Source organism: Anomaloglossus baeobatrachus, chromosome 5 (genome assembly GCF_048569485.1).
Source record: "Anomaloglossus baeobatrachus isolate aAnoBae1 chromosome 5, aAnoBae1.hap1, whole genome shotgun sequence".
Taxonomy (NCBI): domain Eukaryota; kingdom Metazoa; phylum Chordata; class Amphibia; order Anura; family Aromobatidae; genus Anomaloglossus; species Anomaloglossus baeobatrachus.
In genome coordinates this window covers 3,933,690-3,960,262 of record NC_134357.1, presented here as the reverse complement: position 1 = coordinate 3,960,262, position 26,573 = coordinate 3,933,690, and the positions used below count along the sequence as shown (strand labels likewise).

The 26,573-nt window shown below is 50.2% G+C and overlaps 1 protein-coding gene across 1 annotated transcript in view; it reads right to left on the bottom strand.

The window, feature by feature from the left end:
* Positions 1 to 544: 544 nt before the first annotated feature.
* HSPA12A (heat shock protein family A (Hsp70) member 12A) overlaps positions 545 to 26,573 on the bottom strand; it is a 131,699-nt gene continuing 105,670 nt past the window's right edge. The window contains 2 exon segments of the mRNA XM_075348120.1: positions 545 to 5,661; positions 8,786 to 8,889. Coding sequence (XP_075204235.1) covers positions 5,027 to 5,661; positions 8,786 to 8,889 — 739 coding nt within the window. The 3' untranslated portion in view covers positions 545 to 5,026.

Here is a 26,573-nt window from a genome sequence, read left to right as displayed (position 1 = left end):
GGGGGCGGCGTCCTCCCCATGCACACAGTATATGGGCTGGTGGTCAGTAGGGGGCGGCGTCCTTCCCATGTACACAGTATATGGGCTGGTGGTCAGTAGGGGGCGGCGCTGACCTCACACACAGTATATGGGCTGGTGGTCAGTAGGGGGCGGCGTCCTTCCCATGCACACAGTATATGGGCTGGTGGTCAGTAGGGGGCGGCGCTGACCTCACACACAGTATATGGGCTGGTGGTCAGTAGGGGGCGGCGCTGACATCACACACAGTATATGGGCTGGTGGTCAGTAGGGGGCGGCGTCCTTCCCATGCACACAGTATATGGGCTGGTGGTCAGTAGGGGGCGGCGCTGACCTCACACACAGTATATGGGCTGGTGGTCAGTAGGGGGCGGCGCTGACATCACACACAGTATATGGGCTGGTGGTCAGTAGGGGGCGGCGTCCTCCCCATGCACACAGTATATGGGCTGGTGGTCAGTAGGGGGCGGCGCTCTCCCCATGCACACAGTCCGGCTGCCCGGTGTTACAGAGCACACACTCCTGGTTTGGTCAGGTTCTTTATTTTTGCAGGCAGGGTAGCGGGAGGCAGTATATAGACCTGCAGGCACCGCGGCTTCGCACTGGTGGATCTTCCACTGCTTTGTTCGGTGACACAGATTCAGCGGAAGTTCCTTCTAATCAAGAGAGAGAATATTGTGACACCCGAGGGACGAGTCCGGGGAGGCGCGGCACAGCCGGAGCGCCACACATTACTGAATCATTCTACAACTTTGTATCAGAATTTAAAAAAACATCAACAAAATATAAATTACAGCCAAATGCAGAAAATACAGAAACCGAGATCTGTACAATATATATAAATATACAAAATCATAGAGCGCCACCGCCAGGAAGCAGCCGGTACTGACAGCACTACAGAAGGATAGCCCAGAAACTGAGCAAATCTCCGGATAAATAACCAAGAAAATCCATTACTGCTCCTGTACTGGACATGCAAGATCGTGTCATCCTCCAGTCACCTCCAGAGCTGCACTCACTATTCTGCTGTTACACTGTGTCTTATCCTCCAGTCACCTCCAGAGCTGCAGTCACTATTCTATTACATTGTGTCTTATCCTCCAGTCACCTACAGAGCTGCACTCACTATTCTGCTGTTACATCGTGTCTTATCCTCCAGTCACCTGCAGAGCTGCAGCCACTATTCTGCTGTTACATCATGTCTTATCCTCCAATCACCTCCAGAGCTGCAGTCACTATTCTGCTATAACATCATGTCTTATCCTCCAGTCACCTCCAGAGCTGCACTCACTATTCTGCTGTTACATGGTGTCTTATCCTCCAGTCACCTCCAGAGCTGCAGTCACTATTCTGCTATAACATCATGTCTTATTCTCCAGTCACCTCCAGAGCTGCACTCACTATTCTGCTGTTACATGGTGTATTAGCCTCCAGTCACCTCCAGAGCTGCAATCACTATTCTGCTGTTACATGGTGTCTTATCCTCCAGTCACCTCCAGAGCTGCAGTCACTATTCTGCTATTACATTGTGTCTTATCCTCCAGTCACCTCCAGAGCTGCAATCACTATTCTGCTGTTACATGGTGTATTATCCTCCAGTCACCTCCAGAGCTGTACTCACTATTCTGCTGTTACACCGTGTCTTATCCTCCAGTCACCTCCAGAGCTGCAGTCACTATTCTGCTGTTACATGGTGTATTATCATCCAGTCACCTCCAGAGCTGCAATCACTATTCTGCTGTTACATGGTGTCTTATCCTCCAGTCACCTCCAGAGCTGCAGTCACTATTCTGCTATTACATTGTGTCTTATCCTCCAGTCACCTCCAGAGCTGCACTCACTATTCTGCTGTTACATCGTGTCTTATCCTCCAGTCACCTCCAGAGCTGCAGTCACTATTCTGCTGTTACATGGTGTCTTATCCTCCAGTCACCTCCAGAGCTGCAGTCACTATTCTGCTATTACATTGTGTCTTATCCTCCAGTCACCTCCAGAGCTGCACTCCCTATTCTGCTGTTACATCATGTCTTATCCTCCAATCACCTCCAGAGCTGCAGTCACTATTCTGCTATAACATCATGTCTTATCCTCCAGTCACCTCCAGAGCTGCACTCACTATTCTGCTGTTACATGGTGTATTATCCTCCAGTCACCTCCAGAGCTGCACTCACTATTCTGCTGTTACATGGTGTCTTATCCTCCAGTCACCTCCAGAGCTGCAGTCACTATTCTGCTATTACATTGTGTCTTATCCTCCAGTCACCTCCAGAGCTGCAGTCACTATTCTGCTGTTACATCATGTCTTATCCTCCAATCACCTCCAGAGCTGCAGTCACTATTCTGCTGTTACATGGTGTCTTATCCTCCAGAGCTGCAGTCACTATTCTGCTGTTACATCATGTCTTATCCTCCAGTCACCTCCAGAGCTGCAGTCACTATTCTGCTATTACATTGTGTCTTATCCTCCAGTCACCTCCAGAGCTGCACTCACTATTCTTCTGTTACATCGTGTCTTATCCTCCAGTCACCTCCAGAGCTGCAGTCACTATTCTGCTATAACATCATGTCTTATCCTCCAGTCACCTCCAGAGATGCAGTCACTATTCTGCTGTTACATGGTGTCTTATCCTCCAGTCACCTCCAGAGCTGCAGTCACTATTCTGCTGTTACATTGTGTCTTATCCTCCGAGCTGCAGTCACTATTCTGCTGTTACATCATGTCTTATCCTCCAGTCACCTCCAGAGCTGCAGTCACTATTCTGCTGTTACATCATGTCTTATCCTCCAGTCCCCTCCAGAGCTGCAGTCACTATTCTGCTGTTACATCATGTCTTATCTCCAGTCACCTCCAGAGCTGGAATCACTATTCTGCTGTTACATCGTGTCTTATCCTCCAGTCACCTCCAGAGCTGCAGTCACTATTCTGCTGTTACATCGTGTCTTATGCTCTAGTCACCTCCAGAGCTGGAGTCACTATTCTGCTGTTACATCATGTCTTATCCTCCAGTCACCTCCAGGGCTGCAGTCACTATTTTGCTGTTACATCGTGTCTTATCCTCCAGTTCCCTCCAGAGCTGCAGTCACTATTCTGCTGTTACATCGTGTCTTATTCTTCAGTCACCTTCAGAGCTGCAGTCACTATTCTGCTGTTACATCGTGTCTTATTCTTCAGTCACCTTCAGAGCTGCAGTCACTATTCTGCTGTTACATTGTGTCTTGTTCTCCAGTCCTCTCCAGAGCTGCAGTCACTATTCTGCTGTTACATCGTGTCTTATCCTTCAGTCACCTCCAGAGCTGCAGTCACTATTCTTCTGTTACATCGTGTCTTATCCTCCAGTCACCTCCAGAGCTGCAGTCACTATTCTGCTGTTACATCGTGTCTTATCCTCCAGTCACCTTCAGAGCTGCAGTCATCATTCTTCTGTTACATCGTGTCTTATACTCCAGTCACATCCAGAGCTGCAATCATTACTATTGCTTGTTATTTTAGAACAAAACCTTGCAGATTCCCTGAGATCCACCATGCTTTGCATTGCATTCTGGACTATAGTTCGATCCTTGATACGTCTCCCACAATGCACTACGGCAGAGCAGGCATTGCGCAGGTGACATGAAATTCTGAAGAGCTATCAGGATATTTGCTGCAGCTTTGGATGGGACTGGAGTAGAAGATGTGACTTAGGATCAGTACAGGAGAAGGAAAGGATTTACAAAAGCAAAAACAAGATAAAAGAAATCCTGTAGCATATGGCCGGCAGAGGGGGCACAGGAGCGTGGGGCACAGGGCAGAGGGGGAAGGGCAGAGGGGGCACAGGAGCGTGGGGCACAGGGCAGAGGGGGCACAGGAGCGTGGGGCACAGGGCAGAGGGGGCACAGGAGCGTGGGGCACAGGGCAGAGGGGGCAGGGCAGAGGGGGCACAGGGCAGAAGGGGCAGGGCAGAGGGGGCACAGGAGCGTGGGGCACAGGGCAGAGGGGGCACAGGAGCGTGGGGCACAGGGGGCACAGGAGCGTGGGGCACAGGGCAGAGGTGGCACAGGGCAGAAGGGGCAGGGCAGAGGGGGCACAGGAGCGTGGGGTACATGGCAGAGGGGGCACATGAGCGTGGGGCACAGGGCAGAGGGTTGTGAGGCACAGGGGCCCAGGGCAGAGGGGGCAAAGGGCAGAGGGGGCAGGGCAAAGGGCGCACAGGAGCATGGGGCACAGGGCAGATGGGGCACAGGGGCCCGGGGCAGAGGGGACACAGGAGCGTGAGGCACAGGGCAGACGGGGCACAGGGGCAGGGCAGACGGGGCAGGGCACAGGGCAGATGGGGCAGGGCAGAGGGGGCATAGGGCAGAAGGGAAAGGGCAGAGGGTGCACAGGAGCATGGGGCACAGGGCAGATGGGGCACAGGGGCCCGGGGTAGAGGGGGCCGCAGGGCAGGACCCCGCACGCTTTCCACCCTTTTAGTTGCTGGGTGGTCTGTGCCCCTGTAATTCACTTTTCCGATCCAATCAGTGGCCAGAAGACGATCTCTCTTGTGCGTCCGGAGCGCGGGGGTGCGGATCTGCAGAAGCTGTGCAGAGAGAAGCGGAGTCAGTGATAAGCGGCTCGGTGAGGAGAGGCGCCATGCTACATCACCGCGGCTGGAGCGAGGACATGCTCGGGGGCAGCAGGTCCACTCTATCTGCTGAGGTGTCAGCGTGTACGATGGGTGGCTCGGATGGCGGTGTATTCTGGTGCATTCGCAGTGGACGCTAGCGGCGGTGGAATTGTACGAATGTCTTGTTGTCGATGGTGGAGAGAGTGGCCCCCGTACAGGCCGTACACTGACCGATGTCCTTGTGGACCAGCCGATGGCGGTCTTCACTGCTGGATCGCGGCCGTACTGTGTGCCCGCCACATCCGTAGCAGATCCTATCGCTCACCTCGACCAGAGGCGCTGGTAATGAAGGGCTCCTGAAAGAACAGAGCCTGACTCGGTGCTGGAGGACAGTCGCAGGAAGGCGGAGGACAAGGGGGAGGAGTCTAATTTAAGAAATCAATGTTGACTTTGACACTTTTAGTGGTGGCAACGTCAATAGCGGTGGCCTTGATCTCAGTGTCCCCGAACTGCAGGATGGTCTGAATCTCCCTGCGGTTCAGGATGGGCGACCCCTCCACTCCGGTCAGGTCGAGCCGCAGCGTGCCACACTTGCGCACCCCAGGGTCACTGATGAAGTTGGCGCCTTCAGACTCGGAGCTGTAGACGTTGATGATGATCAGGAGCTGGGAGGGCTTGGCCGGGGTGTAACTCCGCTTCACCGTCTCCCCCAGAGCAACCGACTGGTCAACAAGGATAAACTTATCGAAGATGTCGGTGCACCACCGCGTGCCATCCTTTACCAGGAGCTTCTCTGCCGGATGCTTCCCCTCCACGTATCGGTTCAAGACCCCAACACCGTACGTCATTGGAGAGCGGCGGACTTTAATGACGGCCGGATCAAGACCAAACAAGACAGCCCCTTTAAGAATGGTTAATCCCACGTCATGGGGGATGATGACACGACACTTCTCTCCAAAGGCTCGCTGTACAGCCTGCTGCAACAAGGGGGACTCCGCAAACCCCCCGACCAAGAAGAGGAACTTCACTCCGCTCAACTCCGGCTTCTGAAATAGGTCCGCTGCGGGCAGACAAGGAGAGGGGTGATAACAGCGAGGAGAACGCATGGGGAACATAGATAGCCACACACAGTGGTGGTCCCAACCCTCAAAAGACAGACGCCCCCTGAATGCCACATACACACAAACACTCAGCCAAACACTCAGGTGTCCTCAGTGGAAGGAAACAGAATAAGCCGCTTAGGTCCCCTCCCTCCAGACTCCTCTCCTCCTCCTTCTCCCTCCAGACCCCTGTATCCTCCTTCTCCTCACTCCAAACCTCATTGTCCTCTTCCTGTCTCCAGACTCCTCTTCTCTCCAGACTCCTCTGTGCTCCTACCTCCAGACTGCTCCTCCCTCCAGACTTCTCTCCTCCTCCTGACTCCTCCTCCTCCCTCCAGACTCCTGTGTCCTCCTTCTTCTCATTCCAAACCCCATTGTCATCTTCCTGCCTCCAGACTCCTCTTCACTCCAAACTCCTCTGTTCTCCTCCCTCAAGAGCTCTCTGTAGTTCTCCTTTTCCCTCCATATTCCCTCTGTCCTTCTCCTCCTCCCTCCAGACTCCTCTGTACTCCTGCCTCCAGACTCCTCTGTGCTCCTCCCTCCAGACTCCTCTGTGCTCCTCCCTCCAGACTCCTCTGTGCTCCTCCCTCCAGACTCCTCTGGCCTCTTCCCTCCAGACTCCTCTGGCCTCTTCCCTCCAGACTCCTCTGGTCTCTTCCCTCCAGACTCCTCTGGTCTCTTCCCTCCAGACTCCTCTGGTCTCTTCCCTCCAGACTTCTCTGGTCTCTTCCCTCCAGACTTCTCTGGTCTCTTCCCTCCAGACTCCTCTGGTCTCTTCCCTCCAGACTCCTCTGGTCTCCTCTAGCCAGACCCCTGTCTTCTTCCCTCTAGACTCCTCTATCCTCCTCCTCCTCACTTCAGACTCCTCTGTCCTCCTTTTCAGTCCAGACTCCTCTGTCTTCTTCTTCACTCCAGAGCTTTCTGTCCTCCTACCCCCTCCATATTCCTCTGTCCTCCTCCTCCCTTCAGTACCCCTACAGATTACTCCATCCACCTTCTCTCTCCAGACCACCTCACACCAGACTCCTGTCATACACTTTGTCACTCCAGACTGCTCTGTCCTCCTCCTCCTGCTATGCGCCTTCAGTCTGCCCGCGGCGTCCAGCACCTCTGCTACCTGCTTCCTGACTTCCAGTACCTTTACTAGCCATATCCCGCGTGCCTCACCTGTCGGCTGCACTGAAGCCCATGGCCCGTGTGCCCACCCAGACTTTGGGCTGATCCCCCTCGCCAGGTGAGCTGAACAGATGCCTCCCAGCTGACCGTATTATATAGGCCGGCATACTTTGTATATACAGTGCCTTGCGAAAGTATTCAGCCCCTTGAATTTTTCAACCTTTTCCCACATTTCAGGCTTCAAACACAAAGATAAAATGTTAATGTTCTGGTGAAGAATCTACAACAAGTGACACAATTGTGAAGAGGAAGGAAATTTATTGCTTATTTTACACTTTTATAAAAAAATAAATAACTGAAAATCGGGGCGTGCAATATTATTCATCCCCTGTAAGTTAACACTTTGTAGCGCCCCCTTTTGCTGTGATTACAGCTGCGGTCTCTTGGGGGATGTGTCTATCAGTTTTGCACATGGAGAGGCTGAAATTCTCGCCCATTCTTCCTTTGTAAACAGCTGGAGCTGAGTGAGGTTGGATGGAGGTGTTTGTGAACAGCAGTTTTCAGCTCTTTCCACAGATTCTCGATTGGGTTCAGGTCTGGACTGTGACTTGGCCATTCTAACACCTGGATACGTTTATTTGTGAACCATTCCATTGTAGATTTTGCTTTATGTTTGGGATCATTGTCTTGTTGGAAGACAAATCTCCGTCCCAGTCTCAGGTCTTTTGCAGACTCCAACAGGTTTTCTTCAAGAATGGTCCTGTATTTGGCTCCATCCATCTTCCCATCAATTTTAACCATCTTCCATGTCCCTGCTGAAGAAAAGCAGGCCAAAACCATGATGCTGCCACCACCATGTTTGACAGTGGGGATGGTGTGTTCAGGGTGATGAGCTGTGTTGCTGATATCATTTGGCATTGTGTCCAAATAGTGTGGTTTTGGTTTCATCTGAGCAGAGCACCTTCTTCCACATGTTTGGGGTCTCCAGGTGGCTTGTGGCAAATTTTACACAACACTTTTTATGGATATCTTTGAGAAATGGCTTATTGTTGCCACTCTTCCATAAAGGCCAGATTTGTGCAGTGTAGACTGATTGTTGTGCTATGGACAGACTCTCCCCCCTCAGCTGTAGATCTCTGCAGGTCATCCAGAGGGATCATGGGCCTCTTGGCTTCATCTCTGATCAGTCTTCTCCTTGTGTGAGATGACAGTTTGGATGGACGGCCGGGTCTTGGTAGATTTGCAGTGGTATGATGCTCCTTCCATTACAATATGATCGCTTGCACAGGGCTCCTTGGAATGTTTAAAGTTGTGGAAATCTTTTTGTAAACAAATCCGGCTTTAAACTTCTCCACAACAGTATCCTGGACCTGCCTGTTGTGTTCCTTGGTCTTCATGATGCTCTCTGTGCTTTACACAGAACCCTGAGACTATCACAGAGCAGGGGCATTATACGGAGACTTGATTACACACAGGGGCTTATATTTATCATCATCAGTCATTTAGGACAACATTGCATCATTCACAGATCCTCAATCAACTTCTGGAGGGAGTTTGCTGCACTGAAAGTAAAGGGGGTGAATAATATTGCACGCCACAATTTACAGTTATTTATTTAAAAAAAAAGTATAAAATAAGCAATAAATTTCCTTCCTCTTCACAATTGTGTCACTTGTTGTTGATTCTTCACCAGAACATTAACATTTTATCTTTATGTTTGAAGCCTGAAATGTGGGAAAAGGTTGAAAAATTCAAGGGGGCCGAATACTTTTGCAAGGCACTGTAGCACTGTATCTGCCGTCCTATAGTTTTAGACTTTCTGCAGCATTTGATCTGTTGTATAATGACCGCCCGGATCAGCCGCCTCCTATCCGGCTCCAGCACAATGCACCGCGGACGATGGTGGTGACCGGACTCCTCCCCGTCATGTGACATATTACACCGCCAGATCTCTTCGCTCGGACTTACACAAGTGCTGGATGATGTGATCCACGGTCGGCTTGAACAGAGCGTTCATTGCATCGGGGTTCATCCGGAGCATCCCCTGAGAAGACCACTTCACAAAGTCCACACTGCGGAGGAAGAGAGCACAGTGACAGGCGGAACTGAGCGCTACACAAGGCACTACTACCCCCATCATCCCCGACCCCGGAGCTCACAATCTAATCTCCTATCACACAATGTATCACTGCTCCCATCATCCCCGACCCCGGAGCTCACAATCTAATCTCCTATCACACAATGTATCACTACTCCCATCATCCCCGACCCCGGAGCTCACAATCTAATCTATTGTGGAGGTCACCTGAGCTGTAGTATGTTTGTTTAAATGTAATAAGAATATCTGTGTATATAAATAATCAAGATGTAGTTGTATAATTATCTGTCTGTCTATGTAGCCATTGCACAGACCTATAGTATAATTCAAAGTTGTATAATCATGAAGGAGTTAACCAAAGATGAAGCCAGAATGTGAAGCTGTAAGAAGTGTTATCAGTAATGTTCACATAGAAGGAATGTAGGGGAGGCAGGCAATGTGATGTGAGAAAATGGGGAGTGAAAGCACTCCTTGTTAGCTTCAAGGTTATTCATGCTTACGGTATAATTGGATCTATCTTATTAAACCAGTTCAGTTGGTGACGCTGGCTGAAAAGAGAGCATGTATGTGTTCTTTGTCTTATATACATTGATATATATATTGGCACCGATACACAGCTAATATGGCATTGTCTCTGGATATCCCAAATGAGGACTCCATTAGCAGTCTTCAACGCAAATTCCTCCCTTGACAGTTTGGCGCCCATCAGCGTGGGGCTCCACGGACGCACTGCTGACCTGCAAATACCGATCGTTTGGATGTCACGGACTGAGATCTCCCTCCGCTCCAAACAGGCTGATCACCTCCGACCCCACGGGTAAGTGTTACATACTGTGTATTCACTACCGTTGTGGTTGGTTTTGGAGAGGAGGGGGTGACGGGCTGTGTGTCCATATCGGTGTTAAAAGGTACCTGATTGTGACTCAGGGGTAGTGCCCGCTGGAGCTCAGAGCACGATCCCAGCCCTGAGGTGTGGATCGAGTGTCACACGGGATCCAGAGGATGGTTGTTAGGGCAGGAAAGACGGTGGTGGCTGGATATAGCTAGTTAGACTGACCCGGTCTGTAATTAAAGACACGGGGGGGTTCCCGTGACTGAAGATAGGGATTAGGACATTAAATTTGATACAGTTGACCAAGTCCGGAGGTCGGGACATTCTTGTATATGCATGTATATTTTTGTACGTCCTCTTCCTTTCATGAACTGCTGTGTGAATACTGACATGAAAAATTCAATAGCTGTATGTAAGGATGAAATGTGAAAAATGGAACCTGCATTACTGCCATGAATATATGAATAAAGAGAAATTTAGCTACTGAATTGATCAATGCAATAGACCCCAACACTACGCCAAAGTATTTCTCTACGTTGGGGTCCCTAGCTTGTGTGTGTCCTCTCATGCAGTTAAAAAACTTACCGTGTATGGGACGCTGAGACCCAGGCTATATATGCGTATAATGTGGATTGGCAATAGGTGTGTATGGGGAGGGTTCACAAACGAAAAACTACTAACAATAAGGAATAACGTTTGGAACTCCATTCTAAGTCCGAACTGGGTGCAAAAACCTAAAAAACATCACTATGGAGAGATAAGGTATGCACACCAGTGACTATGTAAGGGGAATACATGGAATAGCAGAAACTGCTGTGTGAATACTGACTTGAAAAATCCAATAGCTATATGCAAGAGTGAAAATGTGAAAAATGGAATCTGCATTACTGCCATGAACATATGAATGCAGTAATGCAGATTCCATTTTTCACATTTTCACTCTTCATATAGCTATTGGATTTTTCAAGTCAGTATTCACACAGCAGTTTCTGCTATTCCATGTATTCCCCTTACATAGTCACTGGTGTGCATACCTTATCTCCCCATAGTGATGTATTTTTAGGTTTTTGCACTCAGATCAGACATAGAATGGTGTTCCAAACGTTATTTTGTATTTGTTAGTAGTTTTTCGTTTGTGAACCCTCCCCATACACACCTATTGCCAATCCATATCATACGCATATATAGCCTGGGTCTCAGCCTCCCATACACGGTAAGTTTTTTAACTGCATGAGAGGACACACACAAGCTAGGGACCCCAACGTAGAGAAATACTTTGGCGTAGTGTTGGGGCTCTTCTGCATTGATCAATTCAGTAGCTAAATTTCTCTTTATTCATATATTCATGGCAGTAATGCAGGTTCCATTTTTCACATTTCATCCTTACACATAGCTATTGAATTTTTCATGTCAGTATTCACACAGCAGTTTCTGCTATTCCATGTATTCCCCTTACATAGTCACTGGTGTGCATACCTTATCTCCCCATAGTGATGTTTTTTAGGTTTTTGCACTCAGTTCAGACATAGAATGGAGTTCCAAACGTTATTTTGTATCTCTTCCTTTCATGAGACAGATCCTCAATGAAAGAAGATAGGGATTAGGACAATAAAAAATATTGGTGCAGCTGATCAAGTCCGGAGGGAATACATTTTGTACCCCTCCTCCAAGCGTGGGATACCCTTATTACTATATAGCTGAGGAGTTGCCAGCTAGTATAGAGGTGTAGCCTTAAGTTCCGGCCAGGCTTTAACGTACGCCGCATAGTCATATATTAGTGTAATCCAGACACCACCAAGATAGTAAAAATGTTTAGAACGGAGAAGACAAGGTTAAAGAAAAAAAAAAGCTGAGGATTCACAGTGGATTTAGTAAGCATTCCTTAGGGAGGGGCACGTGCTGGAGACAGTTCAGCGGTGTGACATGCCCCGGAGATTTCCAGAGTATTACTTGTTGATTGATGCTGAATTGTTTAACAGAGTATTGCAGATATTGCTATCAGAAAGATATGTTGAGGTTAAAGAAGAGGATGAGCGAGGAGATGTTGTGTTTTACTATATGTTACCCGAGTCTGAGGACAGATCTGAGGGTCCTCCGGCAGGTTGTTTTGTTGCTGCCCCACAACCTGATCCCCCCCATTCTATTCCCCTGTCCCGGAGATATTCACAGATGCTGCAGTCACTAGACAGCATCCCTTAACCCTTTCCACACCCATACCCCTGGTCCCTCCCATACTTGCAATGCCGTCTCTCCCCTCACCGGCCAGTCTGCCGTCACGCTCCCCAATTACCAATCCCCTCCCCTTGGATCCCCTTTTTCCCTTAGGACACATAGTGAGCCTTACCCCGAATCTAATGAGGGCTGTTCCCTATAGATCCAGTAATGATCTACCTGAAGCCTGGTGTGCCTTTTCCCAGAGTATCACAGTATCCCTTTAAATCAGTCCCAGGAGATTTCCCAAGATACTGCCCACAGTCCGGCTGCACCCACGAGTCTGCCCCAACCTTCCCTACTGACACAGGGGGGAGCCCCGGACTGCTTGTTTTTGTTGCAGTGATTTCCAGTCCCAAGCTACCCGCTCTAATGATGTTCTCCATTCCACTCCATCAATCTTAAGGTTTCTATAATATATGTTTCTGCTGGCTGACACGGTACAGAAATATCTATATATATAATTGCCTTATTCTGTCTGTCTGTCTATCTGTCTGTCTATCTGTCTGTCTGTCTGTCTGTCATGCTCCGAAATTGTGTCCTTACGGTGACACAAAGCTGATTGGCCGCTGGGCTCGCCATGGCCCCGCCCCCCCACACGGATTGGCCTCTCGCCCCGGCTCTCTGCAGGCCCCGCCCCCCTCACGCAATGCACGCTGGCTGTGGCCCAACTGACACGGAGCCGCAACTCCCAGGTGAGTACACACACATCAGATCACACTCACTCTCACACATCACATCCACACATCACAACATGCTGGGATATCGCTTGCTTCTACACCGGCTCCGTCAGGATCCCGGCAGCGCCAGACATAACCTTGCGATGCTGGGATCTTAACGGAGGCCGTGAAAGCTGGTAACCATTATACACATCGGGTAACTAAGGTCCCTTAGTTACCCGATGTGTATCATAGTTACCAGTGTACACCGGCTCACACTCACTCTCATACACACCTCACACACACATCACATCGCATCCACACATCAAGGTCCTGCAGCTGCGGAACATACACACACATAACAGCACACACACACACACATACACACAAATCAGATCACACTCACACACACCTCACACATCACATCGCATCCACATACTCACAACATCCTGGGATATCGCTTGCTTCTCGGCGGCGATATTGTGCTGTGAGCTTCCAGGACCTGACGGAGGATCACATGGCCAGAAGCATGTGATATCCCCGGATGTTGTGAGTATCAGCGCGTATGTGCAATATCGTCAGTGTCTGTGTGTCTTTGTGTGTGAGTGTATGCGATCGGGTGTGTGTGAGTGTATGCGATCGGGTGTGTGTGAGTGTATGCGATCGGGTGTGTGTGAGTGGATGCGATCGGGTGTGTGTGTGAGTGTATGCGATCGGGTGTGTGTGAGTGTATGCGATCGGGTGTGTGTGAGTGTATGCGATCGGTTGTGTGTGTGAGTGTATGCGATCGGGTGTGTGTGAGTGTATGCGATCGGGTGTGTGTGAGTGGATGCGATCGGGTGTGTGGGTGAGTGGATGCGATCGGTTGTGTGGGTGAGTGTCGGCAGAGGAGCACGGCGTGCTGGAGGAGGCTGGGAGCAGAGAGGCTGATCTTGGGGAAGGCTGGGAGGGGGAGGCTGATGCTGAGGGAGGCTGGAAGGAGAGAGGCTGAGCAAACGTGCTCCATCCGCCATACTGCGCACTCCCCATCGTGCTGCATCCCCCATGCTGCGCACTCCCAAACGTGGTCCATCCGCCATGCTGCGCACTCCCAAACGTGGTCCATCCGCCATGCTGCGCACTCCCAAACGTGCTCCATCCGCCATGCTGCGCACTCCCAAACGTGCTCCATCCGCCATACTGCGCACTCCCAAACGTGCTCCATCCGCCATACTGCGCACTCCCCATCGTGCACCATCCGGCATGCTGCGCACTCCCAAGCGGATGGAGCATGATGGGGGGTGCGCAGCATGGCGGATGGAGCACGTTTGGGAGTGCGCAGCATGGCGGATGGAGCACGTTTGGGAGTGCGCAGCATGACGGATGGAGCACGTTTGGGAGTGCGCAGCATGACGGATGGAGCACGTTTGGGAGTGCGCAGTATGGCGGATGGAGCACGTTTGGGAGTGCGCAGTATGGCGGATGGAGCACGTTTGGGAGTGCGCAGCATGGCGGATGGAGCACGTTTGGGAGTGCGCAGCATGGCGGATGGACCACGTTTGGGAGTGCGCAGCATGGCGGATGGAGCACGTTTGGGAGTGCGCAGCATGGCGGATGGAGCACGTTTGGGAGTGCGCAGCATGGCGGATGGAGCACGTTTGGGAGTGCGCAGCATGGCGGATGGAGCACGTTTGGGAGTGCGCAGCATGGCGGATGGAGCACGTTTGGGAGTGCGCAGCATGGCGGATGGAGCACGTTTGGGAGTGCGCAGCATGGCGGATGGAGCACGTTTGGGAGTGCGCAGCATGCCGGATGGTGCACGATGGGGAGTGCGCAGTATGGCGGATGGAGCACGTTTGGGAGTGCGCAGCATGGCGGATGGACCACGTTTGGGAGTGCGCAGCATGGCGGATGGAGCACGTTTGGGAGTGCGCAGCATGGCGGATGGAGCACGTTTGGGAGTGCGCAGCATGGCGGGTGGAGCACGTTTGGGAGTGCGCAGCATGGCGGATGGAGCATGATAGGGGGTGCGCAGCATGGCGGATGGAGCACGTTTGGGAGTGCGCAGCATGGCGGATGGAGCACGTTTGGGAGTGTGCAGCATGGCGGATAGAGCACGATGGGGAGTGCGCAGCATGGCGGATGGAGCACGTTTGGGAGTGCGCAGCATGGGGGATGCAGCACGATGGGGAGTGCGCAGTATGGCGGATGGAGCACGTTTGGGAGTGCGCAGCATGGCGGATGGACCACGTTTGGGAGTGCGCAGCATGGCGGATGGAGCACGTTTGGGAGTGCGCAGCATGGGGGATGCAGCACGATGGGGGGTGCGCAGCATGGAGGATGGAGCACGATGGGAGGTGCACACCTCCCCCCAACACACACACACACGCGCACTGCACAACACACACACACTAGGAATCACAAACAACGCCCTACACAGACACCCACACACACAGACAACGCTGCACACACAAATATACGCACATACTGCACAACACACACATTGCTCAAAACATACCTCCCCCCAAAACACACCACACACACACAAACCGCACAACACACACACACACACACACAACGCTACAGACACACAGCGCTCCACAAACAACGCAACACACGCAACACACATACAACAATGCTCTCACCCCCCGCGACACTCAGAACATGTACAGCGCCCTACACAAACACTTGGTAACTACACACAACAACATCTATCTATATATATAACAAAAATCATACATGAACTACACAATACATAAATTCTAGAAACCCGATGCGTAGAATCGGGCCACCTTCTAGTATTTTATATATTTCTATAGTGAAAGTTCTGCCCATGTTTTTTTTTCTTGTATCTGTTTTTCTCACCAGCTGCTCTAACATCGCGCACCCTGAAGGAGACAGGGGGGCATAAGTCAGCGCAGGGATGTGTGGGAGTGTTTTCAGTAAGCTGCTGCTAGTCACAAGTTGTAGAGAGCAGAGAGAAAAAATAAGGAAGTAGAGAAAAGTAAAAAAAAAAAAAAGGTAGCTTCAGCAGATTTACAAAGCCATTTCTGTCTTATGTACTAACAAGTGCTCTTTCGGGCTGGTGGAGTGGATTTTGTTTAATCCTTAGAGTTCAAAATTTCATAGGAAATTATCAATAGTATTCTGCTGCTATTTAAATAATTAAATTAATTTTGCAGGGAAAGAAGGGAATTTTGTTACTTACCGTAAATTCCTTTTCTTCTAGCTCCTATTGGGAGACCCAGACGATTGGGTGTATAGCTACTGCCTCCGGAGGCCACACAAAGCATTACACTAAAAAGTGTAAGGCCCCTCCCCTTCTGGCTATACACCCCCCGTGGGATCACGGGCTGCTCAGTTTTAGTGCTAAAGCAAGAAGGAGGAAAGCCAATAACTGGTTTAAACAAATTCAATCCGAAGTAACATCGGAGAACTGAAACCGTTCAACATGAACAACATGTGTACCCGAAAAAAACAAAAATCCCGAAGGAAACAGGGCGGGTGCTGGGTCTCCCAATTGGAGCTAGAAGAAAAGGAATTTACGGTAAGTAACAAAATTCCCTTCTTCTTCGGCGCTCCATTGGGAGACCCAGACGATTGGGACGTCCAAAAGCTGTCCCTGGGTGGGTAAATTAATACCTCAAGTTAGAGCTGCAAAACAGCCCTCCCTTACGAGGAGGCAACCGCCGCCTGCAGGACTCTTCTACCTAGGCTGGCGTCCGCCGAAGCGTAGGTATGCACCTGATAATGTTTGGTGAAAGTGTGCAGACTCGACCAGGTAGCTGCCTGGCACACCTGTTGAGCCGTAGCCTGGTGTCGTAATGCCCAGGACGCACCCACGGCTCTGGTAGAATGGGCCTTCAGCCCTGATGGAACCGGAAGCCCAGCAGAACGGTAGGCTTCAAGAATTGGTTCCTTGATCCATCGAGCCAGGGTGGATTTGGAAGCCTGCGATCCTTTGCGCTTACCAGCGACAAGGACAAAGAGTGCATCCGAGCGGCGCAGGGGCGCCGTGCGGGAAATGTAGATTCTGAGTGCTCTCACGAGATCCAACAAATGCAAATCCTTTTCATACCGATGAACTGGATGAGGACAAAAGGAAGGTAAGGAGATATCCTGATTGAGATGAAAAGAGGATACCACCTTAGGGAGAAACTCCTGAATCGGGCGCAGCACTACCTTGTCCTGGTGAAAAACCAGGAAGGGAGCTTTGGATGACAGCGCTGCCAGCTCGGATACCCTCCGAAGAGACGTGACCGCTACCAGAAAGGCCACTTTCTGTGAGAGTCGAGAAAGTGAAACATCCTTCAGAGGCTCGAAGGGCGGCTTCTGGAGAGCAACTAGTACCCTGTTCAGATCCCATGGATCTAACGGCCGTTTGTACGGAGGGACGATGTGACAAACCCCCTGCAGGAACGTGCGTACCTGAGGAAGTCGTGCTAGACGCTTTTGAAAAAACACCGATAGCGCTGAGACTTGCCCTTTAAGGGAGCCGAGCGATAAGCCTTTTTCCAAACCAGATTGCAGGAAGGAAAGAAAAGTAGGCAATGCAAATGGCCAGGGGGACACTCCCTGAGCAGAGCACCAGGATAAGAATATCCTCCACGTTCTGTGGTAGATCTTAGCAGACGTGGGCTTCCTAGCCTGTCTCATGGTGGCCACGACCTCTTGAGATAATCCTGAAGATGCTAGTATCCAGGACTCAATGGCCACACAGTCAGGTTCAGGGCCGTAGAATTCAGATGGAAAAACGGCACTTGTGACAGTAAGTCTGGCCGGTCTGGTAGCGCCCACGGTTGGCCGACCGTGAGATGCCACAGATCCGGATACCACGACCTCCTCGGCCAGTCTGGGGCGACGAGCAAGACGCGGCGGCAATCGGACCTGATCTTGCGTAGCACTCTGGGCAAGAGTGCCAGAGGGGGAAACACATAGGGCAGCTGGAACTGCGACCAATCTTGCACTAAGGCGTCTGCCGCCAGAGCTCTGTGATCGCGAGACCGTGCCATGAAAGTTGGGACCTTGTTGTTGTGCCGGGACGCCATTAGGTCGACGTCCGGCCTTCCCCAGCGGCGACAGATTTCCTGAAACACGTCCGGGTGAAGGGACCATTCCCCTGCGTCCATACCCTGGCGACTGAGGAAGTCTGCTTCCCAGTTTTCTACGCCGGGGATGTGAACTGCGGATATGGTGGAGGCCGTGGCTTCCACCCACATCAGAATCCGCCGGACTTCCTGGAAGGCTTGCCGACTGCGTGTCCCGCCTTGGTGGTTGATGTATGCCACCGCTGTGGAGTTGTCCGACTGAATTCGGATCTGCTTTCCTTCCAGCCACTGCTGGAAGGCTTGTAGGGCAAGATACACTGCCCTGATTTCCAGAACATTGATCTGAAGGGTGGACTCCTGCTGAGTCCACGTACCCTGAGCCCTGTGGTGGAGAAAAACTGCTCCCCACCCTGACAGACTCGCGTCTGTCGTGACCACCGCCCAGGATGGGGGTAGGAAGGACCTTCCTTGTGATAATGAGGTGGGAAGAAGCCACCATTGAAGAGAGTCCTTGGCCGTCTGGGAAAGGTAGACTTTCCTGTCTAAGGACGTCGACTTCCCGTCCCATTGGCGGAGAATGTCCCATTGAAGTGGGCGCAGATGAAACTGCGCAAACGGGACTGCCTCCATTGCTGCCACCATCTTCCCCAGGAAGTGCATGAGGCGTCTTAAGGGGTGCGACTGGCCTTGAAGGAGAGAGTGCACCCCTGTCTGTAGTGAACGCTGCTTGTCCATCGGAAGCTTCACTATCGCTGAGAGAGTATGAAACTCCATGCCAAGATATGTTAGTGATTGGGTCGGTGACAGATTTGACTTTGAAAAGTTGATGATCCACCCGAAAGTCTGGAGAGTCTCCAGCGCAACGTTCAGGCTGTGTTGGCATGCCTCTTGAGAGGGTGCCTTGACAAGTAGATCGTCCAAGTAAGGGATCACCGAGTGTCCCTGAGAGTGCAAGACTGCTACCACTGCTGCCATGACCTTGGTGAAAACCCGTGGGGCTGTCGCCAGACCAAATGGCAGGGCTACGAACTGAAGGTGTTCGTCTCCTATAACGAAGCGTAGAAAACGCTGGTGCTCTGGAGCAATCGGCACGTGGAGATAAGCATCTTTGATGTCTATTGATGCTAGGAAATCTCCTTGAGACATCGAGGCAATGACGGAGCGGAGAGATTCCATCCGGAACCGCCTGGTTTTCACGTGCTTGTTGAGCAGTTTTAGGTCCAGAACAGGACGGAAAGAGCCGTCCTTTTTTGGCACCACAAACAGATTGGAGTAAAAACCTTGACCTGGTTCCTGAAGAGGAACAGTGATCACCACTCCTTCTGCCCTTAGAGAGCACACCGCCTGCAGAAGAGCATCGGCTCGGTCGGGATGTGGGGAAGTTCTGAAGAACCGAGGCGGAGGACGAGAACTGAACTCTATCCGGTACCCGTGAGACAAAATGTCTGTTACCCACCGGTCCTTGACCTGTGGCAGCCAAATGTCGCAAAAGCGGGAGAGCCTGCCACCGACCGAGGATGCGGAGAGAGGAGGCCGAAAGTCATGAGGCAGCCGGCTTGGAAGCGGTTCCTCCGGCTGCTTTCTTTGGGCGTGAGTGAGCCCGCCAGGAATCTGAGCTCCTCTGCTCCTTCTGAGTCCTTTTGGACGAGGAGAATTGGGCCCTGCCCGAACCTCGAAAGGACCGAAACCTCGACTGTCCCCTCCACTGTTGAGGTTTGCTTGATCTGGGCTGGGGTAAGGAAGAGTCCTTACCCTTGGACTGTTTAATGATTTCAGCCAATTGCTCACCAAACAGTCTGTCTTGAGATAATGGCAAACTGGTTAAGCATTTTTTGGAAGCAGAATCTGCTTTCCATTCCTTTAACCATAAGGCTCTGCGTAAAACCACAGAGTTGGCGGACGCCATTGACGTACGGCTGGTAGAGTCCAAGACTGCATTGATAGCGTAAGTCGCAAACGCAGACATTTGCGAGGTCAAGGACGCCACTTGCGGCACTGATGGACGTATGACAGAGTCCACCTGCGCCAGACCAGCTGAAATAGCTTGGAGTGCCCACACGGCTGCGAATGCTGGAGCAAACGACGCGCCGATAGCTTCATAGACAGATTTCAAGCAAAGGTCCATCTGTCTGTCATTGGCATCTTTAAGTGAAGCCCCATCTTCCACTGCAACTATGGATCTAGCCGCAAGCCTGGAGATTGGGAGGTCCACCTTTGGACACTGGGTCCAGCGTTTGACCACGTCAGGGGGAAAAGGATAACGTGTATCCTTAGGACGTTTGGAGAAACGCTTATCTGGATAAGCATGGTGTTTCTGGACTGCTTCTCTGAAGTCAGAGTGGTCCAGAAAAGTACTCAATTTACGCTTGGGATACCTGAAATGGAATTTCTCCTGCTGTGCTGCTGCCTCCTCCGCTGGAGGAGAAATATCCAGCAGCCTATTGATGGCCGCTATAAGATCATTCACCATGGCGTCACCATCAGGGGTATCCAGGTTGAGAGCGGTCTCAGGATTAGACTCCTGATCACCTAGCTCTGTCTCATCATACAGAGAATCCTCTCGCTGAGACCCTGACCAGCGTGATGACGCCGAGGGTCTCTCCCAGCGAGCTCGCTTAGGCTGCCTGGGACTGTCGTCCGAGTCAGAGCCTTCAGCCTGTGATGCCTGGGACCCCCTTGGAGCACGGATTAGTTCCAACTGAGGGGGACCGGGGAACATTGAATCAACAGTGCCCATGGTCTGAGTGACCGGCCTGGGCTGCAAAGTTTCTAGAATTTTTGTCATAGTCACAGACATCTTATCAGCAAAAACTGCAAACTCTGTCCCCGTCACCGGGGCAGGGTTCACAGGCGTCTCTGCCTGGGCCACTACTAGCATAGACTCCGGCTGACGAAGTGGCACAGGGACCGAACATTGCACACAATGGGGGTCAGTGGAACTGCCGGTAGATCAGCCCCACATGCGGTACAGGCAGCATATAAAGCCTGTGCCTTGGCACCCTTGCTTTTTGCGGATGACATGCTGTTGTCTCCTCAGAGCAATATAGGGGTATAAGCCAAGAAGCGACCGTACAGTGCAATATATAGGTACAGTACACAAAACAACACTGTGGCACTAGTGGGGTCAGCACCTAGGTGCTGCTTACCGCCCGCTTAACAGCGGGTGTGTGGTCGCCAGAATCCCCTGTCTGGGTCTCCCAGGGCTATGTCCGTTCTCCAGCTCAGACTGCGTGCAGGAATGGCTGCCGGCGTCCTGTGAAGAGGGGCGGGCCGTGGGCGTGCTGCAGACAAAGAGCGGGAAACTGGCGTCCCACTGTGCCCAGTGAGAGGGCTGGAGTATGTAAATAAGACTCCAGCCCTCGGCGCTGACTATTGTACAGCGTCTCTCCCCTTCCCTGACTGACAGGGCTGGGGGCGGGAACGAAACGTAACTAGGCCGCAGAAGCCGGGGACTAGATTTATAAGCGCTGCCGTCGTAAAAGCACGGTCGGCGCGAAGTCCCCGGCGCACCACAAGTCTCAGCCGCGCCGCAGTCTCCGGGGGCGGCCGGCGCGGTAGTTCCCCACACATAAACTCACTCAGCTAAGCTGCAGTGAGTATAACCCAAGCGCGCAGCGCTACTGTCCCCGGCGCACTAGAACACCCAGCAACGCTGGAGTGTGTCTGTGCCTGTCTGTACGGGGACACAGAGTACCTGAATGTTGCAGGGCCTTGTCCCTGACGGTACCCAGCTCCGTATCCAGCAGGATCTCCGGGTCTGTGGATGGAGCCCGGCCTCAGAGCCTGGAGGCCGGTAAGATCCCACTTCACCAGAGCCCTCAGGGGGATGGGGAAGGAAAACAGCATGTGGGCTCCAGCCTCCGTACCCGCAATGGGTACCTCAACCTTAACAAACACCGCCAACAAGAGTGGGGTGAGAAGGGAGCATGCTGGGGGCCCTTTAGCATGGGCCCTCTTTTCTTCCATCCGATATAGTCAGCAGCTACTGCTGACTAAACAGTGGAGCTATGCGTGGATGTCTGACCTCCTTCGCACAAAGCTTGAAAACTGAGCAGCCCGTGATCCCACGGGGGGTGTATAGCCAGAAGGGGAGGGGCCTTACACTTTTTAGTGTAATGCTTTGTGTGGCCTCCGGAGGCAGTAGCTATATACCCAATCGTCTGGGTCTCCCAATGGAGCGCCGAAGAAAGTATATTTTTTAAAATATACAAATTAGGTTTTTTTTGTTTTTATGGTTATGTTTTTGTTTTCTATTATTTTTGCATACAGACTGCCAATATTGATTACTTTCCTTTCTTTTGTAGATACAGAATATCTATGAACCCTGTTGTAAGGTTTCAAAATTTTCCAGTAGAGTATAAGTTATATTTATTTGTTGGTTAATCATATTGTTTACAGTTATGGATCTATATATTTTGCCAAAGTAGTATATAAAAAGGGAGGAAGTAGATATCTATTACATTTTTCCAGCAGCAGATATATTGGAAAGGCTTTAAAGCAGGCTTTGAAGCTGGCCTTTCTTTTGCAACAGTTATGTCATGTTTATTGGATTATGAATGTAGGAATATATGTCTGTTATAGGAATGATCTAATCTATATTTCTTTTAGTTTTGTTTTTATAGATGGAATCAGATGGTGGTCGATTCTGCACTGGATATGCTACAGTTCACACAACATGAGGTAGTCTAAATTTAGGCCACTCCCTCCCCTCCTATCAGTACAGGAGGAAGTGACGTAAATGCCTCTCTAGATGGGTGGAGCAGACGTAGGTAAGATAGTCAAAATGTATGTAGGATGTAGATATTTCCTGTTGTCAAATAAGCTAGGTATACCGAAAAGAAAGTCTAGATCTGAGCTGATGGAATCGGATGGAGATCCCCGCACAGGTGCAGCTGACCAAGAAGCAGTGAACCGGCCTAGAGTTGAGGAGTCCTTTACCATGCATAGAGACCATGCCTCGGTGACATCTGTCACGTCAGTGACTTCTGTCACTCCTTGTGTTCTTAAATACCTACAGGAATAAGCGAATCAACAAGGAGTGGAGTGCGAGCCGCAGGGAGCCGGCTGACTGAGGAAGGTCTGTGGATGAAGGGCGGTAAGCTTTCTCTGCCATGAGATCTCTTCTTAATGATGGCCCAAGTAACATGGACTAACATCTGTGAAAGTTGGATATCAGTGTGCGCTTTGGGGACGCCAGGGTTCAGTACCCAGGTAGATAAACTCACCCGGTCTTGTGAAGCACGTTTTTAAAACAATGAGGAAAAACTGTAAGGAGTCTGTAGAAACACCCTGCACCTGCTCTGCCCATTCTTAGAGACTGCAAACTGATTATAGAAGTTTATCATGAGCACGTTGTATGCAAGTCTGTGCGTGTTGTGTAGATTTCTTTCCAGGTCTGGTCAGAGGCTTTCCAGTGCAGAAAACAACGTCATTGCTGAAAATCCACATAATGCAAGTGGTATGTAAAAAAAAACAAACTGATAAGTTGTAAACCAATGTGTGTTATATTTCTCTTTAGTGCGTGTTTTGTTTCTCTTTAGTAATAAACAGGTTCCAATGTAAAATTTTTTTTTTTTTTGGTCTAGCGCAAACCATGTATAATTTTCATATGATTGACTAATTAGAGAAATAAACAAGTGTATTTTCTAATTCCAGATCCTAAATCAGAGTTAGTAGTATATGGTTTTCGGTCAGGAGACTGATTAATCCTAAAAGGACACAGAAATTTCGATAAAGCTCAATGGCAGGACAATATGGATTCACACCCCACATTGCAGAAGGGTCGATCCACCGGAGCTGCACTGAGCGTCCTGCTCATATTTATCCTTTACAAAAAAACCTGTACAGTCCCAAACCATTATTGCCAAAACAGTTAGAAGAGAGGACTTAGAGAACCTTGAGACATGGGAAAGTCCAACTACAAAGGGTGAGGACTCGCCTAGGGGTCCTTGGTCTCAAACCGGTGAAGAAATCCCATTCCCCCCTCCACCCATGCCTCAACGTTCAGTCAGGCAGGATTTCCCAACAGATCTTTCTTCCTCTTTTCCTAAGGGAACACAGTACCCTTAGTATTTGGAAATGGCAGAAGTAAGTCAAGGGGGGGACTGTTGAGGGTACGAATTGAGTAACCTAAAATACTTAATTCAGCCATTTCATAGACCCAAAAATGTGGTTTGGTTAATGTAATCTAACCATTTACAAAAGCTTTTGTCTCCTACTAATTTCAGTGATTTTCCTTAATATAAAATGCTAGCTATGGATTCTCTCATCTCGAGAAAAGTTTTGGAAGAGCCTATCCCATCAGGCTGATGTCTCTCCGGCCTAGTCTGCTGAGCACTGGCAGTGACATGCGAGTTGACGTCACATCTCAGAAACCAATGGACCCGACACAACCGAAACAGAAAGCGGCCGCTATTCAACCCATTATCCCAGAAGGCTTTTCCAAGTCTGGGCCACAAACTGTTCACATGAAGCCTCATCATGTTTTGTTGTTTTTTTTTTATCAAGAGCAGATTATTCAGGTTCACAAAGTGGCCCTACGTGGACTAGCACTGACCAAGCATCCTCCTTTTTGTTTCATATCCGGAAAGAAGAACCATGGACAATTTCCAAATGTCCTTTTGTTTTTTTAATTATGTGCTAATTTTTAAGTAAGGTCTAGATTCAATTTTTCTTAATCAGGATAATGTGCCCTAATGAGAGTAATAACGCCAATTCTAATAGCCCCTATACATCATAGAGTTATGTTTAATAAATAAAAATAAGTATTTAAAGGGGAGCTAAAGCCTATAGTGTTAAATTAACCAACAATCCCATAGAAAGCCCACATATATTGATATGGATATAATTAAAGTCCTAAAAGCAATAGGTCACAAATAAGTCCCAAATAATAAAATATATTTCAAATCGTAAAAATTTTAAAATTTAAAGTTAATAATATTCACAGATATGTTATTAAGGGGGGACTGTGGAGGTCACCTGAGCTGTAGTATGTTTGTTTAAATGTAATAAGAATATCTGTGTATATAAATAATCAAAATGTAGTTGTATAATTATCTGTCTGTCTATGTAGCCATTGCACAGACCTATAGTATAATTCAAAGTTGTATAATCATGAAGGAGTTAACCAAAGATGAAGCCAGAATGTGAAGCTGTAAGAAGTGTTATCAGTAATGTTCACATAGAAGGAATGTACAGGAGGCAGGCAATGTGATGTGAGAAAATGGGGAGTGAAAGCACTCCTTGTTAGCTTCAAGGTTATTCATGCTTACGGTATAATTGGATCTATCTTATTAAACCAGTTCAGTTGGTGACGCTGGCTGAAAAGAGAGCATGTCTGTGTTCTTTGTCTTATATACATTGATATATATATTGGCACCGATACACAGCTAATATGGCATCGCCTCTGGATATCCCAAATGAGGACTCCATTAGCAGTCTTCAACGCAAATTCCTCCCTTGACACTATCACACAATGTATCACTGTTCCCATCATCCCCGACCCCGGAGCCCACAATCTAATCTCCTATCACACAATGTATCACTGCTCCCATCATCCCTGACTCCAGAGCTCACAATCTAATCTCCTATCACACAATGTATCACTGCTCCCATCATCCCTGACCCCGGAGCTCACAATCTAATCTCCTATCACACAATGTATCACTGCTCCCATCATCCCCGACCCCGGAGCTCACAATCTAATCTCCTATCACACAATGTATCACTGCTCCCATCATCCCTGACCCCGGAGCTCACAATCTAATCTCCTATCACACAATGTATCACTACTCCCATCATCCCTGACCCCGGAGCTCATAATCTAATCTCCTATCACACAATGTATCACTACTCCCATCATCCCCGGCCCTGGAGTTCACAATCTTATCCGCATGGTGTGGTGTCAGTATGTGGACTCACTTGCTCTTGCGGAGTGTGTGCTCCATGCTGTGACCCATGCAGTGCGGTTTGGTGTGGGTGCGGTTTGGTGTGGGTGCGGTGTCGATGTGCGGACTCACTTGCTCTTGCGGAGGATGTGCTCCACGCTGTGACCCGTGTGGTGCAGTTTGGTGTGGGTGCGGTGCCAGTGCGCAGACTCGCTTGCTTTTGCGGAGAGTGTGCTCCAGCTGTGACCCGTGCAGTGCGGTTTGGTGTCGGTGTGGTGTGGGTGTGGTGCCACTGCGCGGACTCACTTGCTCTTGTGGCGCCCCTGAGGCTTCCGTCGCCACAGAGATATTGCACCTCATCCAGAGGTGTGATGTCTCATCCTGGGTAAGAATGAGGTCATATGACGCTCCACAGACTAAAACTTGCACACACTAATTGGTAGGCATACACTGGGTCAGGGATAGTGGCAGCAACCCCATAGATGTATTCATGGGGCCATAAGTCCCATTCCTGGTCCCAATAGTGTGGGTGGGGCCTAGTCAGTGGGTGTGTGGGAGGAGTCAGAAAGTGTGAGTAGACAAGGCAACCAGGAAGTTCCAGTTCAGTCAAGTCTAGTCAGCCTGTCAGGCAGAGAGGGAGAAGGAGAGAGGAGGTATTTACCTCAGGAGAGGACAGCAGATAGAGGAGACAGAGACAGAAGGAGGTTCCTGGTGGAGATCCTGGGGTCTAGTTAGGCCCAGGGGACACCTAAAGAAAGAAAGAAAGGATTCCAGAGCCACGGAAGGGCATATTGGCTCGTGGCCAGTTCCACAGGAAGATCGGGTGGAGGGATCTGGCTGCATTCGGGGACGGTCCCTAGACAGAGGGAAGAAAGACAATTCCTCATAAAGTAACACCGAAGGCCGGGGGTGGTTGCAAGTGCCCGGGGCCACCACCTGCCACAGATCCACGGTGAAGGGGGCAGGATACAACTGCGGTTAGCCCCCTTTATACAGGCCTGTGGTGGAGGCCGAGACCAGTTCAACTAATAGAGTCGAGGCTG